General features: G+C 37.6%; 1 protein-coding gene across 1 annotated transcript in view; it reads right to left on the bottom strand.

Annotated features, from left to right (window-relative positions):
- Window positions 1-10,568, bottom strand: part of SHC3 (SHC adaptor protein 3) — a 73,330-nt gene extending 62,762 nt beyond the window's left edge. The window contains exon 1 of the mRNA XM_084627989.1: window positions 9,752-10,568. Coding sequence (XP_084484115.1) covers window positions 9,752-10,291 — 540 coding nt within the window. The 5' untranslated portion in view covers window positions 10,292-10,568. The remainder of the gene's footprint in view (window positions 1-9,751) is intronic.
- Window positions 10,569-19,421: the final 8,853 nt, after the last annotated feature.

Raw genomic sequence — 19,421 nt, 5'->3', positions numbered from 1 at the left:
CAAAAAGTAGATTGTTGGGGTCAGAATAGACCTGGTCTGGAGATAAATGTGAGAAGGGAGGGACAGGCAGTAGAAACAAAAGTGAAACTGTTTGAGCAGCATATTCCAGAAGTCTTGAGGTCTTTCTGAGTGTAGCCTTCATTGATTTGTTATCTACCATACCATTCTCTCACTAGAAGGGAAAACCTATAATGGCAGCAGGTCGTAAAAGAAACTCAGTTTGGGAATATTTTAATGAAGTTCCTCTGCCTGTGGGTAAGACAGGCATGCGTGCAAAATGCAAACAGTGCAACAAAGAAATGCAACGCCTGGTTGCCCGAATGAAATAACATCATGAAAAGTGTTCCTTCTCAGGAGGAAGCTGTGTTGAAGATGGTGAAAGGAACATATCTGAACATGCAGGATCTTCAGGTTGGTAAACTTTTTTATTTCATACTTTTTTCTTAAGGACTGCCTGTCTTCCTTCTAGACTATTCTTGAATTCTCATGGTTAAGCAAAAAATATAGTTGTTATGCTATGTTACTAGCATTTTAGATGCAGTTCTGATAAAAAATAAATAGCTGAAATAGGCAGATCTTCCTTTTACAATTTCACCTTTAAAGTAGTACTGAGTGTCAGTGAATGCAGTGAGTACTACTAAATGAGCAGTATGGTAATAATAATTAAATAACTGCATTGACTTATTTTGTTTAGGAGAATCCATCCTCAACATACAGGATTCTGAAGACTATCTACCTTCAAGATCACCATCATTTTCTATAGTTTCAGAGTTATCTGCCACATCATGTATGTCACATAGCCACAGTATATCACCTGTAGCAAAAAGAAAAAAAAATCTCTATCATCCAGAAACAACCACAGATAAATTTGTGATAAGAACCAGCAGATTACAAAAAGAGGTAATTGATGAAAAAATTGCCTGGTTTGTTTATGAAACAAACTCTCCTTTCCATATGATTGAGACCCACACTTCATTAACATGGTTCAGTCATTAAGACCACGATACAATCCACCCAACAGAGCAGATGTCGCAGGCAAATTGTTGGATAAAGTGTATGAAAGAGAAATTGAGCAGTGTGCAAAAGATCTAGAGGGTGAAATTGTTAACCTGAGTCTTGATGGGTGGAGCAATGTCCACAATGATCCTGTTTTATGTGCTTGTGTGACAACAGAAGAAGGGAATGTCTTCCTTACAGAAACAATTGGTACAACAGGAAATGCACACCCAGCAGAATAGTTACAAGAAGTAGCAGTAAAAGATATAACACACTGTGGAAAAAAATTTAAATGTCTTTAAATGTTCCAGATTATGAACAAACAAGAAAATGAAGGTGAAGACGACTGAGTTAGCGGCAGAAGCCAATATTTTAAGTTTCTCATGTTGACCTGGCTGATATAGTCGATTTTTGATTTTTTTAAATATTTTATTTAACTATTTTAGTTAAAAACAATTCTAACAAAAACAAACCTGATTTTAAAAAACTTGAATGTTTAACTACATTCAAAAATTCATATGCTTGTTTTGTTAAGATATTATGTTTGCCGTTGAAGAAGAAAAATCCAAAATACATAACATTGTTTTAGTTAAATAAAACAATTTAAATGTATGTCTGGTGATGTTCTCCTCCTAATACAGCATGGCAAGAAAATCCTCCAAATATTAATGATTAACCTGTTGAATTGGAGATAGTTCACCTCCCAATGACTTCATAGATATCTGCTTCAATTACCTTTCGTAAATGAAATAACCAAACAATCATTCATTTTCTGATATAGCTGTAAAACTAATCTGAAAAATTTTCAAAATACATCACTTTAAAAATGTATAGTGTGTACCTTCTAAAAATGAAACCCATATCCATCTCTGAGTTGTGAAGAATGTGTCTTAAGGTTATAACAACCACCAGGAATGCACTTTTATGTAGAAATCCATGATTAAATTGAGTCTTCCTGACTAGTGATTTAAATCATGATTTAAATCAAATCCACCCTGGCTGGGTGAACTTGCCTTTTTGTCTTTTTCGATGTGTTAGAACCAGTCACCAGTTCTTACACCAACGTCAGTCTGATATGCTAACAATCAAGTGCTTTCAGTACACGTAAGCGCACACACACACACAGATGTGCAAATAAAACTGATCTTAACATGAATTAAATAAATTAAAATAAATAACATTTAGGAGAAGTTATCTATCCTGGGCCCAAATCTAATTCAGACTTCAGTGAAACACTAGAAGTATTTAGCTTTTCCTTCTCTGCCATGAGAATATCTTTGAGCCTGATTCTCATTTACAATAAAACCACTCTTCTCTATTCTGGCAGTATAAGAAAACTTAGAGAGCACTGTGGCCTAGTGGATAGAGCACTGTAAATTAAGTCTCAGAAGACTGGGTTCTGCTACTCAACACAACATCAAGCTGCTACTGTTTTAACTACATTGTATAGTGCTTGCAACACAATTCTTCATTTAATAACTTTTTTTAGAAGGAGACTCACAGATGTGCAGTTTAATTGTTTGATCTTTTTCTCCTGACTGCTGCTTAGATTTTAGACAGTATTAAGTTAAAATGGCTGATGTCTTATTTTACTATAAAACATGGCATCTGCCCTCAGTATGAATCATTCAGGTTTCGGAGGCGGTAAAGAGAAAAGGATCTTTTCAAAATGCTTGGACTACAGTACCTGTGCTGCTTACAAGGTTCCCGTGCAAGTCAACAAAAAGAGTTTTGCTTTTTACAATTACCTTATTGTGGTGATATGGTGTCGGAGATAGTGAAGATATTAAACTTTACAAACAATAAAGGCATTTCTTGGAATATAATTCTGTACTAACAAATAAAAGGGTAATAAAAGCAGATCAGCATCGAGGTTACATGCAGCATGCATACTATACAGTGTCTGGCATTTAGAAGTCCTTCAGAGAACAGATAGGATTTATTTTCTTTTTTGTTCTTGTTTTTCTTACTTCCTGGATTTGTATAATTTAATGTATTTCCTAGATTTGATTTAAAATAAAAAAACCAAACAAAAACCCCTAACTTCTATGCAAATATAAATGTGATGATGTCAAGGGGAAGAGATTTTTAATGATTTTCTTATCTCTTACATTATCATCTTTAGATCTGCTCCTTGTCTTTGTCTGCCCTTTATCTTAATGTATCTTGTTTGCTGCAAGGTAGCGATCTTTAAATCTTTACGCTGATTTCACTATATACATTTCAGTGCTGGCTGGGATTCTTAAAGCAGGCTGATGAAGTTAGGCACCTAACTCCTATTGACTTTCAGTGGGATTTGGGGGGCCTAATTCCTTTAGGCCCCTTTTAAAGCACACTTTCCAAATAGTTAGTCAGATATTAAGCCATAGCAAAATTATACGTGCCATGTGGTTATACTGGGACAGATCAGATCTTCAATCGCACAGAATGAATGGAATCTACACTAGATCTGGCTGGAATAGGTGGAGGTAGGAGCAGTGCCAACCTACTCTCCTTCAGACCTCTGAAATTCATTCCCTGGTAGCATCATGCAGTTGAGTCTCCATGGACAGGGTCGGCTGTGTCAGTTTTGAAAAAACGTAAGAGTTGGTAAGATATCTGCACTGTGTGATAACATCTTCTGGCAAACCTGCAGCATTTCCAGTGGAAACGTCAGAAGGATTTAACACTGACATTTTCAGCATTAGCTTCCACTCTATGCCTTAAAATGGAGTGAGAATAAGGTATAGGTAGTCTGCCAATCTAAGTGGGCTCCTCAATGGGGTATGTTGCCAGGGGACAAGGGCATGGGTCCTTCAGTGGTACTGAGGAAAGGAAGGGACTCTGCATGAAAGCTCCATGGTCCATATCCCTAAAGATCTTGGTTCATTCATATAAGTGGAGGGCTGTGCCTCTTTTAATTTTTAGCAACAGATATTTAAATAACCTGCACAGAATTACTCTTGTGTTTGTGATGTTATCTGAATGTAGTGAAAGTAATCAAAAGTCTAATTTCCAAAGGGGGGGGGGGGGGAAGGGCAGCTGAGTGCCGATTTGCCACCTAAACTAGTTAGTAAATTTGGGTAGTTTATATTGTAAATAATCAGCAGGATTTTCTACTGACCTTTCTTTAAACATATATAATTGAGACTTCACTAATCAAATAAATATTAACACCACCTGTAAAAAGAATCATAAATATGAAGAAACATGCTGAAACTTCTACAGCATTTTGTGAATCAAAAGTTCTCACCGGAGACCTGATCCTGCACTAATGAAGTCTCTGCGTGCTTTGCTATTGACCTAAATGGCTGTTAGCAAAGGTCCCTAGTGTGTAATAATATTTGATTGATGGAATAAAAACAACCCTACCATTATGGGCTATCATCTATGATTTCTGCCCATAGAGCCTGATCCAAACTCAGTGGTCATCTTTCCATTGACTTCAATAATCTTCATATCAGGTCTAGACACTAGATCAGAACCAATAAACTCAATGGGAATTTGGACTGAGCAAGAAACACAGGGTTTACTTAACTGTAGACAGTCTTGCCATTCCAGCAAAAGCAAAGGCTACAGACTGACCACAAAAGGGTTGTAGAACATTGGAAAAATTAATCTCTGAGATCAAAGTAGTTCTTTTTTAATTCTGCCTTATCCCTCACCCAAGTTTTTGAATTCAGAAAACAAACTGAGTTGCCACCCTTCTGATGTTTTTCATAAAGCTCCAGCACCTGGAGTCATGTGATAAAGTTTTTCTTTAAGTGAAAGCTGAGATTCTCATGTAAGTTTCTAGTTCTCATGGTTGCTGAGAAAAACTTGAAAACATGAACCCTAAAGACTCAAAAACCAGAAGACAAAAAGTACCCAAAACATATTTTAATGTCATGATTTTAAAGTCAAACTCACGATTTTTTTTTTGAGTCCTGACTCACGATTTTTCAAAGCTTAGGGGGTGGCAATAGTGGAATTTAAATATAAGGAATTCACTTTCATCCCTATTATTATCATAAGGACACATTTAAAACTTGGCCTGTAAACATGCACAGAAACCCCACATTTGGATTTGCAAATTGGATATTTGGGAATTGTGTGCCTAATTACTTGAATTACATGTACAAATGCCTATTGAATACACAAATAAACAAATCTGGCTTGTAATAATTTAGAGGCCACCACTGAAAACTGGATCTATAGTTAACATGCTTAGTACTAGTTATTCTGTAGTTAGTACAGGTGCATCATAATGGACATAAGGAGCAATGAAAAGCTGACCAAAAAAAAAACCACCCCAAACAATACTGTTATAAAGGAGGGAAACAAATTTATCATCAGCCATATACAGCAGGCTGCAACAAACAAAAGCAAACCAAAAAGTCATGTTTTAATTTTACTACTCTACAAATAAAACTAAGGGCTAGATTGTAACTTTGATTATATGCCCCAGCAAGGGAGAGTAAGAATACCCCTTCCCTTGCTGCGTGAGCTTCCTAATGGGCAAAGACTCACCAGAACAACTAAATGGCTACAGAAGCTTTTATAATCTGCTGCTGGTGTAGGCCATTGGGAAATTATTGCCCACTATAGCATAGGGGAAGAAGAGAGGGAATTGTGCCTCAGAAGTGAGCCCTTAAGTACAACGCCTCCCATGGAAATGCAATGGGTGGTGCAGTTTACACATCAATCCCTCTTCAGAGCTGTGCTTAAAGCTATGATTTAGTCCCAAAAGACGGAAATAATTCCTTAAATTCAACAACTGCCTGCAGAATGCTGTTAAAATCTCATATAACCTGCCTGTGATCTGACATGGATGCTCCAATAACATCTAAATGGACGATGATGTATAAGCATTACCCGTCCTCTAAACACATACACATAGCTTTAATTTTACGTATGAGAGTAGTCACGTTGATTTCACTGGGACCCACTCCTGTAAGTAAAGTTAAGCATGTGTGTAATAGTGTGCGTAGGATTGGGACCTAAATTTGGTTACACTCTCAAATTGCTACACAAAAAAGTATCCACCAGTTTCCTTATCAGATTTAAAAATTTTCTCCCACTCAAGACTGCAGTGTGAGAGTGATGACCAAATTTATTAGATATCCTTGCCAATTAGGTATTGCATGTACGTATTTTTGCAATATGATTTTAATGTACTTTACAATGTTTTATCATTCAAATTTTTGTTTGTGGTGTCATGCTCTTTATATCTGGAATTCTTGTCCCTTGATCTGAAAGACTGATTGTATATTTGTTTTTTTTAAAGACCTGGTTTACGTACTGCTTTTTCTATGGTTTATCCACATTAACTGGCTTGTTTTTATGCCTAGCAAAGCACTTTTGCGTGCACTGCATGAAATGTTTTGAATATAAGAATGGAGTATATTGCAATATAATAGCATTTTTTGTTTTGTTTTACTTTAAAACTGCTGAAGGTCACTATTTTAATCTCATCGGTACTTATTACAAGACTGAACCACAGGTTATTTAAAGGCTAACGTCTATTTACTTCCTATCATGATTGTTGACTGTGTTGTCAGTTAAATCTACAAATAAACAAAACACCGATGCCATTATCACAGTTAAGATAATCAGCAGACTTCTATAATTTGAAACAAATGAGTTTCATTGAAACACTTAACTGCTGTTAGTTGTTAGATTATGCAGTTTTACACTGTTTTATTGCATGGATTTATTTTTCTAACAACACGAACATTTATAATCACTCTATATTCAATGTAGGCTCTGTAACAAACAATTGAGATCTTCAAGGACATCTATTACTACAAGCCATTTTCTCTTTCATTGTTTTCATTAATCCACAAGTTGTCAAATTGTTCACCAATGGTGTAAGTAGAATACCAGCACCCTTCAGTATTCTGTCTCCATACACGTCTGATGTCAAGCAAATGAACTAAAAAGTCAAATATAGTTTGAACAACTATAATTTGTTACACAACCTTTTCACTGTGTTTGTGATGAAATTTTACCATAAAAAATCCATAATCCACATGAAATTCACAGGAAAAACAGATTATAGATAGCACCTGTAGTTTTAGGTCCAAAAAAATTCCACCACAACAGAATATTGTATCACAACTCCTGTGCAATATATATCCTACCCACTTTTAAATATTGCATTTACGTAGTCCATCTCAAAATGGACAATGTGCTCAAGCTTAAAAAACTGAGATAGCAATAAAGTCTGGCAAAAAAATGACCACTGTCATAACTGAGGAAAATATTTGCCCATTTTTCTTTTGCAAATTATATGTTGTTTATAATTGTGGACTTGAAAAAAAGGAAATTGAGGAAAGGGCATATATTTTATATTGTATATAATACACATGTACAGTTCAAGTCAACATAGGAATATTGCTCAGTCTACTTGGAGATGTTCCATCATGGTTTACATCAAACTGTCCACTGGTGACATTTTGCCCTCCTCCGTGAATAATTTCCACATTTCTGATGTGAGTTAATGAAAAATACTAACCCTATGCCAGTACACACATACAATGATAAAAGCTTTTCTGGTTAACAGCAAATCAAATTTTTGTTTCATTTAACAAATGACATATGGAATGCTCAGCAAGGCATATGGTACTAATTAAACACTGTACAAGTCCCCCAGACATTCAATATAGCCATGAGGTATCCAAAGACTGTTTCCCTTCAATATACATTATCTATGTATTGATTTGATGTTTTGAATGCACAAAAGCCCGGGGAACTAACAGTGTTTAATGATGTGGGAACTGCACTTCTGTTCTTATTTATGTGAATACTGCAGTTGCTGAGGAAAAAATTCAGAGAGACTTAATGAACAGGCAAATTATTAACTAACTATGATGGGTTTTAATTTCATTCATACGTTATCCTTTGTTATTTATACCATTTTTAAACTTTGTTTTGACATTTACAATACATTTGTATCTATAAGTGAGTATTCCAGACAGCAAAAAGTTAAAGATCCCATCATCCTATTTTTAAAATAAATGCTAAACATCATAATGTTATACATTCTGATTACATGTAAAACCCAATTGAAATATAGGCTGTTTAATGCTAAAGCTATTTTTTTTAAATATCCCAATAGACTGGTTAAAGCATGTGATACTCATTGCATAGAGAGAAATCTTTGCATAGTTCCAACATTAAATATTGGTTAGTTTTTTAGAGTTCACTTTTATTTTAAAAAATAATTTCTTTCATCTCTTTTCAATCAAACTCAAACTTTTCAGGTTCTTCTAGCATGTTTGTGGTCAATCAACATATTAGCTCAAGAAAATAAGTATTTGTTCTGCTTCATAATTGTTACTTTTGATTGCACTTGTAACAGTGAATTCCAAAAGCCAGTAACTGCATGCTTCTGATGATGTCTTAAGCAGAAAAAAATGGAATAAGTTTCATGAGCAAAAGTGAGGACAGTATATGACCTTTTGTTAACCAGAATATTGTAATGCAAGAGAACAACAGAGGCCCGCTACTTTAACACCCAACATCCAGGTGTCAATTTTACCAAGAGACTTCTTGTATAGTAACAGAAAAGCAGTGTGCATTCAAAAAGCTGATACTAATTCATTTTCCTTTATGTCTCATGATAAGTTTGAGACTGACAAAGAATGACAGTACTTTTAAAAAAGGGTTTTGAACTGTTAAATCTCTTGTTAAATCTATCATCAATCAAAAACCTACTTCTCAAAACTCCAATTGTTAAAAACGTGCTCTGTTTTTAATATTGTTTACCTCACATTACTCTAAATTTAGTGTTGCTTTAACTCATTTAAAACACTGTGGATTAAATTTTATGCTGTAATTTTTTACACGCTGAAAAAACTGAGATAAAAATAGATCTACCTTCTGCTTAACACTGTTACATAGTAATTTAACTCTTAAGCATCAGAGCTGTTACATATGTAAGAATTTGTGATTTAAGAGGGAATTTTGAACAGTATAATTATTTTTATACCTACTATATGCTATATTTGAAAACATCAACTGGAATCTTCCATGACAGAGAAACTGCATGCACCCCCTTCTTACCAAAGGTACCATCCTTTTTACTGTACATTTTAAATGCTTTCAAAAATACAACAGTATTAGCCTGGACATCTATGGTTCACTGCTCTCGACATAAAGCATCAATGAACTGAAGAGAGAAATAATGTTTAAGGTAGCCAAATCCCTGTTACGTAAAACAAGTCTGCATTTTGTCTGCACTACTGAGATAAACAATATTCCTATTTATGGAATGAGACAAAACGGTAATCTGTGGATTTCTCACCATGAGATTGCAAATACAACTTCACTCAAAAATGCACTTTTCTTTGAAGTAATTTTTAGTTTGAAATGTGGTGCATGATAAACAGGTCTCACGTAAAGGTGTTTCTCATTCCTCCTGTATTACAGATTGCACCAGACATATTGAAAATCTATGTATCGGAGACATACACAATATGGCAGATAAAATCAAAAATCTGAATTAAGAAAAATACCGAATGTAAGAAAAACAGCTTTTTATCTTGAGAAAAAAGATCTTCTACATAGCTGTAAAACATGCTAACTGATAGAGCCAACGTGCCTGTTTCCTCTTCTCTAATATAACAAATTAACACTGCTTTCTAATCCTGCCTTTCTACATTTACATTCCATGCATTCCACAGAAAAAAGAACATACACATAGAGATCCTTTCAGCTTCACTAGTCTGTCATCAAAACCTGCAGAGAAATTTTCATTGATTAAAAAAAGAGAATGGAAGGAAAGCAGACCAACCTTCACAATGTACGTCACACCAGGTCCCAGGATCTTCTCATTCGAGTGCAGCCACCCTCGGGAGGGTTTATTGACAAAGCTGCTACTTTGATTCCAGTCTTCACCTCCCAGGTGCATTTCCTCTGACCGTGTTTTTTTTCCTGTACTCATCTTGCTCATGTCCTGCTGAGAACACGGAGTGGCAGAGACAAGGTTACATGTGTTGTCTGAAGCCCCTGCTGCTGAGCTAGAAGCACTCGAGCTTCCCTGCAATTTGGAGACAGCAAGCTCCTTCACTGCAGAGGAGAGATTTTTGATACCCAAAAGGCTGCCTGTGTTGGAGAGTTTCAAGTGGGACACCTTATGGATGAGGGTACAAAAGGTGGTGGGTCCATCTTCTTGGTCTTTGCGGAGAACTTCAGGCGAGACCAGGTATGAAGGTGCTGTTGAGGTCGTAGCAACTGCTGAGACTTTGCTGTTCATGGACAAATTGTGAATAAGATCATCAACTGATGTCACGGAATCATTCCTGAAGCGGTTATACTTGGTACGCTGAAGCATGCCCTTCTATCTGGTTTCCTGCATATGTTCTGGCAAATCTGATGCCAGTGCAGGAGATGCCTGTGCTAACATAGCAGGCGATTCATAATAATGAGGATAGAGAGTAAATTTTGGCTTAAAAAGAATAAAGAGTATAAGGAAGTGCAAAATAATTTTGAAATAAATGTATGGTTCCACGTTAAGGTTGGGTGAAGTAATAGTTTTCTATGACAGAGATCCCAGTCCTGCTTAGAGCTGCCAAGTCGCTCACAGCAAAAGCATGACTCACACAAATGAGAAGGACCCTTTTCAACAAAAGGCTCAGTGAACACTGCAAATCACTTCCTGTAGCAAAAAAAAAAAAAAAAAAATCCACCCACTTACAGCACACTAGCACCAATCAATTCTCAAATTTCCTTTTCCTGTCTTCTCAAACAGATATTTCCTTCCAATCTTTAATTTTTCCCCTTTTTGTTACCAAAAACAAATACCTCTAAATATCTGGACTAACTTTAAAAGAAAACCACTCCACTCTATTCTTCTGTTAAAACATTCTTCCATATCACATATTCGTCAATCTGTTAAAAAAAAAAAAAAGGTCACAGTTAGGTATCAGATATTATAACAATGCTTCAACATATACAAACAAAACAGGATTCATATATCTTGAAGGCTTTCAGAAAATCTTGACATACAACAGCAATCAAAAAATTGGGTGGACATACTACACTAAAGACTATACTCATTTTCTTCACAAAAGCAGCCTAACAGCCTTAACAAATGCCTTTGTGCCAATGCCGTTTCTCACAAAAACTGTTACATCACAGTTTTTGTACAGAAACAAATCCTTCTGCCCTATATTATTCAAGAGCAAGCTTTTTCTGTTTTTTAATGCAGTTACATGAAATACCTGTGTCTGAAGAAAAAAAAATTCTGATGTATGGCAGCAGGCTTACGAAATATGCCTTCGTTCACCACTGATCTTCACTCTAAAGCAAAAACTGTAAAATGGATCTTCAGTAGAGCTGAATATTTGGCTTAACTCTGAAAAATTAAATACCAGAGAAATATTCAAAAGTCCTTATATCAGCATACTGATGCCCTGCAGTAAAGAATATAAAATGCACTAGCTCCTGTGAAGCATAAATGCCAGTCAAAAACACCTAGGAGGAATAAGAAAATAGGTATAAATACTGAAAATTTGAATCTCTTTTCCCTTTTATTGTAAAAATCCAAAATGTACAGTATAATGAAAATACAATGCAGATTATAAACCATATGGCTCTTTTTTGTCAGTCGGTCTGCTTTGCAAATTATGGATTTTGGACATTATACTGCACTGTAAAAAAGGAATTCAGACAAAAGAAGTTTAACGGTGCAAGTTCTCTTAAAAGAATCAGTATAGCTGCAGCATATCTTTGAAGGAATTATCTTGAGGGATTCCCTCCCTTCCCCCATGACTAAGGCTGCAGTGCATGAAGTACAAATACACTAAAACAGCTTTAAATACAGGTATTTAATTAGTATAATTTATGACACATTAAGTTAAGTCAGCACCTCTTATCCCAGCAGTGATGAATAATGGAAATGTCCTATTCAGTGTAAAAACAGATTTCTAGTGATCTGCGGAATAGCCTTTCATCACCCACTGCAAACCTGCTACAGTATCCACACAGCATTCATTTTTCTCTCCATCCTGCTAGCACAGCAACAGCAAATATACACATCATAGATTATTTCTACTGTTCTCTAATACACAGAAAACCCTGTCATTTCCAAATGGCTCTCTTCATTAGAAGCAGATAAAAAAAACCCTGCAAAATGTGAATGAAATTCTGTGTATGTGAATGAAAGGACTGGCTAGCATACCAACATTTCTGTGAATGAAGCAAGGCCTTGCAGCCTCTGCCAGGCAATCCCTTGGGTGCTAACCATCCCAGCCAATAAGAAACAGCTTGGATGACTCATTCAACAAAGACTTGCTAAATAGTGGAAGATTCCATTTCAAACACAGGCGGGATCTTTCATACAACAACCTGAGAAAAAAAGCCTGCTTACAGTGATCTAAAGATGACTAGCACAATTGTTTTGCAGTAAAGATATTTCACAATTAAATGTAAGGGATTTTTATTAGAAAGGGGGTGTGAGCAAAACTGTTTTCTTGAATGTGTATTTCACCCCAAGACATTCATTCAGCTGTTTCTTTTACATCTAGGACAGCAACATGAATGCACACATTTTGTTTGATTTTTTTTGATTGCGACAAATGTACATTGGCAGATTCCAATTTTTACAGGTTTGCCTTCAGAGATTCTCTGGTTCTTATTAGCCCTTTGAAAAAATGGAGCTAAATATTTAACCCTTTTGCAAACTGGGTATTTTAAAATAGTGTCATCTGTAGTCCAGTGAAAGAGAGAGGCAGGGGAAGGGGTAGAGAGGGAGAGTTTATGGACTTCTAATGCAGTGACCAAAGATCCTTTTCTGAAACTGACCTAGAAGGTATAGAAATGCTACCAAAGCAACTAATGGAGGCCTACCTCTTTTGAAAATCTGGTCCTGGGTGCTGCATTGAGAGCTGCTGAGTGCTGAATACTGGGAAGTCTGGCCCTCATTTCAGTGTTGAATGGGAACTGAGCCTTTTTGAAAATCTGGCCTCAATTATAAGTAGTGAGCACTTTGAAAATCTGTCCCCACTTAGCTCCTGGGACTGATAATTGTATAAATCTTTCAACCACACAATTGATTCTAATCCAGTTCAGGTGAATAGTGATCTAAAGTCACTCCTGAAGGATGGTCTGATTCTCATTTACACTAAGAATCCTGTATACTGCCCTGGCAGTGCTATAAAGAGGCCTTCAAGTGGGCATAAATTACAATTACAATTAAAGTAAGACCACTTTACAGAGCAGTGTAATGGAGTTTTATTGTAAATGAGACTCAAGTCTTAATAACTGTTTAATGGTTTAACTGGTTTAAACTAGTCTCTCTCCAGGAAGCAGTAATTTGTTACCCTCATCTTCATAACCTGCCACATTTTATGGTGTTCCATGTGTGATAATTTACCTATGCCCATAAACATCAGTTTGGGAGACACTGTGTGGCTTTAGTGCCAGTGAAAGGAGTTGGATTGAGAGTACATTTCCATTTATAGGGCTCCCTGACAGTGGGTGGTAGGACCTTATTCCATGCACCCCTCAAAAGGAGGAGGCAAGGACTTGGCAGGAAGCAGAAGCACCCTGGGGGAAGCTCGGGGTAACCTATGGAGAGTGAGGGGGTGTAGATGTCGGACAGAAGGGAACCTGAGAGGTGGCTGCTAAGGGATGGCATTAGGCCCTTTAGCACTGGTCCTCTCTATTAGCTACTATCCCTCTCCTGTCTCCCCTGCTATTCCTCATTTACCTCTGCTCCACATAATGGCTCCTACTCCTCACTTACCTCCCACCAGCGGCAGTAGCTCCTGCCCCACCTTCCTTCCTCTCAATAACCCTTGTCTCTCCTTTCTCCCCCGTAACTCCTCACCTCCCCTGCTGGGGCCTGGGGGAGGCTCCACCTGGTTGAGAACCAGCCGAAAAAGTGGGGAACAGACAAGAGAGATACATCTGGCTGCCTGCTCTTCAGGCACCACAGTGACTCCTTGCTTCAACCAGGATAAATTACAGCCATGGCCCTTCCGCATACTCACAGCACCACTGAATGGTGACTTTAAATGTATAAGTGCGTGTCACACAAGATGCATGACAGTTGGTATGTCTGCACACTCTGACATTTTAATTGGTTTCTTATTCGTCTTTGAATTCATTTCTAAATTGCCCTCCTAATTTCCAGAATTCTCCATAGATTTGCTCCAACTCACTTGTGACAGTGAGCTACCCTCTAATGTGAATCATACCTGATATCAGAGGCGACACATGGGAAGGAACCTGGGGGGGTGTCACATCCCCCCCCCCCAATTTGCTACTTGGCTTGTACTGAGCATGCTCAGTAACACTGCTGAAGCCAGATGCCCTCCCTCTGCCCCCGCTTCCGTCCCCCCATCAGCAGGCACGGGTCATCTCTGTCTGATAAACAAACAGCAATGAATAATTTAATTCATGTGTGTATAAAAATCAGGATGCCTGAGATTTCTGACTGAATAAACATAGGGACCACTTGGGGTGAGAACATAATTAATATTCAAAAAGAAAAGGAGTACTTGTGGCACCTTAAAGACTAACAAATTTATGTTTTTGAATGCATTCACTGAATGCATCCGATGAAGTGAGCTGTAGCTCACAAAAGCTTATGTTCAAACAAATTTGTTAGTCTCTAAGGTGCCACAAGTACTTCTTTTCTTTTTGCGAATACAGACTTACACGGCTGCTACTCTGAAACCTGTAATATTCAAAAAACACTCTTCACAAAGGGCGAATGTTTGTGCAAAAGTCATCCAGAAGGAGAGGGTCTTATGGAAAGATGACAATATATAGAATCAAAAGAACTCTGCAAGTAAATATTGATATGCTAATTTCACCCCAAAAATCAAACTGGAAGACTAACTTTCTCCACTAAATTACACTTATTCCCCCTTTAATTCTGCCATCTTCTTAGGCAAAGTATTCTACTTCTCCTTTGTAGAATCACACACCTTTGTAGAATCACAACCCCAACCAACTCTTCACACGTTTGACTCTCCCTTCGTGCCCTACCCACATCTTATTCCCTCCTCCCTTTCTGCAAAGGATCCTGCTGATTTCTTAAAGAAAAAATTAATATGATCCAGCATGACCTCCCCCTCCACTTTTCCCCTTCTATCCTTTCCCCCAGTACATGCCCTTCCTTTTCTCCTTTCAATGACTAAGAATTCCTATCCACTATTTTCCCCTCTTTCTGCCCAGGTGGCCCCATCCCCTCTCATCTTCTAACCTCCCTTACCCCTGCTATCACCGAATCTCTTACTTTTCTCCTCAACCTCTCATGGTGTTGGGAACTGTACCTTAAAGTGGTTTAGCTTCCCAGACAGGAAGTCTGTGGGAGTGCGCTACAGAAGCCTGCATTCTACAATGCAGAGGCAGTTGGGAAACTGCATCACAGAATAAAGAGATTCTCTTTCAAGCACCTTAGTCCCAATGTGATTACTAAACACCACATGCTATTGGGAGTAAACAGAAATTAAAGAAAAAAATGTGAGTGGAAGAAAGGAGCAGCTAAAAGCTCCAGGGCTGAAACTCTCTGGCAATATGAAAAATAACTGGAACAGATTTAAAACAATGCTTCACTGCAAATAATGCAAATAAAAGGTGCCAGCACAAAGACAGAAGGTAGCCTTATTGCTGACAATAGCAGATTTAACAATTTTCATGTAATTTTGAGGTAGAGGAGGCTTACCATGAAACTGTATTACAAAAATTTGAGGAATACTCCTTGACATGTAAAAAAAAAATTGGAGTTTCTTTTTTAATCTGAGGGTACAAAAAGAAATGTGAAACGATAGAAGTCTTTCTTACTGATTTAAGGATTAAGAACCAATCTTGAATTTTTTGTAGGGGGAAGGGGATACCTGAGTGCATGATAAGTAGTCTGGCAGAATTCCAATTTCATTTGGAATTGGGATCAGATAATTATTTAATGACGCTAGACATTAGAATTCAAAAAATTAAAGCTTTGTAACAGTTGAAAACAAATGATCAACCTCATATGTCAAAATATTCAAAGAAAACAGCCTTAAATCACCCTCTAATAACTCCTCAAGCAGATTTTTTTTCTTACTTTGCCTATCTGTAAAATTCAATTATTATCTACAAAAATAATTTTTTCATCAGTTTGTGTGTGGTTGGTGAAATCAACATTTATCAACGTTTACCAATAAAAATCTAACCCTTTTGATAAGAGCCTAATGATAAGAGACTGGATTCTGATTGGAATCCTCAAAACCTCAGAGAAGCTACTGGGAGACCCAGAATTAAACCTTGACAAGGCAATTAGAATTTGCCAACCAATGCAAGTCACCCAGTCCAGAATGAAATTTATTGAGGGTGGACAGTGCTCTGACCATAAACCCAGTGGCATGCCAGGACAATTTTAGTAAGGCATGCAACAATTCTCTTGCATATCTTAGGTGGTCCAAAATGGCGTCCTCCAGGCATCATGATCATGCTGCATAGAGGACACCATTTTTTCCTACAGAATGGCACCTTGCATGGGAGTCAGCCAGAATCATCCTGTGGGCCAGATCCAGCCCATAGGCCACTGCATAAACCACTTATTATCATTGCCAAAATGGGCCTAACGAACATCTCTCTGAGAATATAGATATTCTTTCGGTTACAAATTTATGATTTGCAAATTGAATGCAAATCTGGTAGAGATTTGGTGGCTGCAGACACACACTGTAAAGCATTTGACAAAAGAGCAGTGGAGCAATGTTCAGAGTTAGACAGTGAATGTATGAATTTGATTTAAAAACCTATCCACTCAGAAAAAACGTTGACTGTGATTGCAACAGCTCAGGATGAGACCATTCAGAAAGGGAGTAAGGTCATTAGCACAGAGAAGGTGGAACAGCATGTTCTCAGCCCCTATCACCAACTAAAGGGGGAGCTCTCAGTCTTAGATGGGATTTTGTTTAGAGACATCAGATGGTGAGCCCTAAAGGTTAAGACAAAATATGTTAAAGAGCATAAATAGATGGCACTTAAGATAGAAAATCTACAAGAAGGACAAGTGATGTTTTATACTGGCCTCAAATGAACAGCACCATTGAGGAAATTATTAAGGCTTGTCACACATACCAAAAATACAGGCCAAGTGAAGCAAAAGAGCCCATGTTGGTGACATAGGAAAAATTGGCCCTGTGGAGCAAAGTAGGTGTAGATTTGTTTATGTTGTTTGGAAAAAAATATGTACTCATTCTAGACTAATATTCTTACTTTCCTGGGATAGTTTTACTAGAAGATACTATGGCTAAATAGGTGATCAAGCATATCATATCTGTTTTTGCAAGACATATTCCTGACATAGTAATGTGTGACAATGGGACACAGTTTAGTGAGCATGATTTTAAGCAGTTTACAGTTAAGATTTTGTTTAGACATGTAACCATAAGACCCCATTATCCCCAGTTCAATGGATTGGTGGAAAATGATATTAAAATAACAAAGTGCTACTAAAAATGGCTGCAGAGTCAAACTCTGATCAATACTTAGCATTGTGAAATTACAGGATAGCACCAATGAAATGTGGTTGGTCACCTACAGACATTTTGTTTAACAGAAAACTGAGAATGAGAATAACTGTAAAGATAGAAACTGACATCAGAAGAACTGGGGATGTGCGGAAGTATTAGAGACAGATACAGCTAAACAAAAAAACAACATGATTTTGAATCCCGGAAGCTGGTACTTCATGATCAGAATGCAGTGTGCATCTCACATGGAAATCAGTGGTCACAAACAGCAGTGGTTTCATATGAGGTTGCCCCAGTGTCTTACAAGATTGTCATTCCAGATAGACATGTACTGAGGAAGAATAGGCAATGCCTTCTCCAGCTTCCTGAAGGGAGAAAAATAAGGGGCACTGAATTTGCCCCTTTGCCTGAGAAGGTCTCAGTTAGGCAACAACCACAACAGTTCAAAACAACCAAGCCTTAGGACATGACAGCACCAGAACAAATGGACTTACGGGCTCCTGACAACAGTAATACCAATATTTCAAGGACAACCTGAAAGTCCAAGCGACAGCGCAAGGCACTTCAAAAGTTAATCAAACTTTGGTAGTAAGTTTAGTTAGGGCTTGTCTACATTACCTGCTGGATCAGCAGGCAGCGATTGATCCAGCAGGGGTCGATTTATCACGTCTAGTCTAGTATAGACATGATAAATCGACCGCTGAGCACTCTCCCATTGACTCCAGTACTCCACCAGAACGAGAAGCACAAGCGGAGTCGACGGGAGAGGGTCAGCTGTCAACTTACTGCGGTGATGTGATATGATGAAATCATCTGTTGCACACACACACACACACACACACACACACACACACACCAGAAATATTTATTGAACACTTCCGCCTGATTAACGATAATTCTACCATTATGCATATAGACACTATTACAAACAAAAATCTACATTAAAACGAATAAAAATATTGCATAGTGAAATGTCAAAAAAATGGTACTTTTGTCAAAAAATTTCAGAATTAAAACTGGCCTTAGTTGCACCTCACATAGGAGGTCTGTGGTACAGCCAGGAATAGAACTTACCTTTCCTGGGGCCCAGTCCAGTGCCCTAAGTAACATCTGTTCTCTTCTTAGTGCTCTCTACTTCATTTGCTGTCCATCCTGTGCACTGAAAGACAGGGGTCCCTGTAGAACCAACAGGATGTGATCATGTAATTAGAGATTATCATAATACATCTCCACAAGAGAAACCAAATTAATGTTGCATGGACAACTTTAATTCTAGCATTTCATAACTTTTGAGTGCCTGACTTTGCAATCTTAACATTCTTTTATGAATAACGTTTTTCTAGTAAATTCCTATGTATTTTTAAAAGAAAACGGATCAAACAAATTCTATAATATGAAACTATGGAACTAGAGATGGAGATGAAACACATTTCACCAGTATTTGCTACACAGCAGTAGTATGCTGAGAATCAAAAAGGATTCTTGATTTCTATTCTGGGTTCTCTAAGGGAATCTGATCTAGTGGTTACAAAGAGAAGCCAAGTACATAGAGACTTGGCACATTCATTCTGAAAGGCACTGTGGCTGTAGATGAAACTTCCATCTGCTATATTAGAGAGAGCGTTCTATTCCCATCTCAATCGAATGTGACTTTGTACACCTTGGGGAATAATACTTAACTTTCTCATAAATGAAGGATATGAGGTCTTGCTCAATAAGGGATGTGAAGTGCACAGAATTATTAATATCAGACAGTGGAAGAGCTGGTCTCCTTCTGCCACCCAGCACAGCACTCGATCCCCTAGGCCAAAAGAGTGGTAGCTGCTGTTGTTTCCCTGTTCATTCTGGAGCTAAAGCTCCACGAGGCATGTTCAGTGCAAATGATGGATCAGTGAGGCCTGGGAGTATGTTCAATGCACATAGAAAGTAAGAGAGGCCACGGGCATGCTCAGTGCAGGTGGAATATTCAGAGAGATTATCAGCAAACCT

The sequence above is a fragment of the Lepidochelys olivacea genome, assembly GCF_965140295.1.
Source record: "Lepidochelys olivacea isolate rLepOli2 genome assembly, chromosome: 5".
In the NCBI taxonomy this organism is placed as follows: domain Eukaryota; kingdom Metazoa; phylum Chordata; order Testudines; family Cheloniidae; genus Lepidochelys; species Lepidochelys olivacea.
This window is presented reverse-complemented; position numbering and strand designations above follow the sequence as displayed.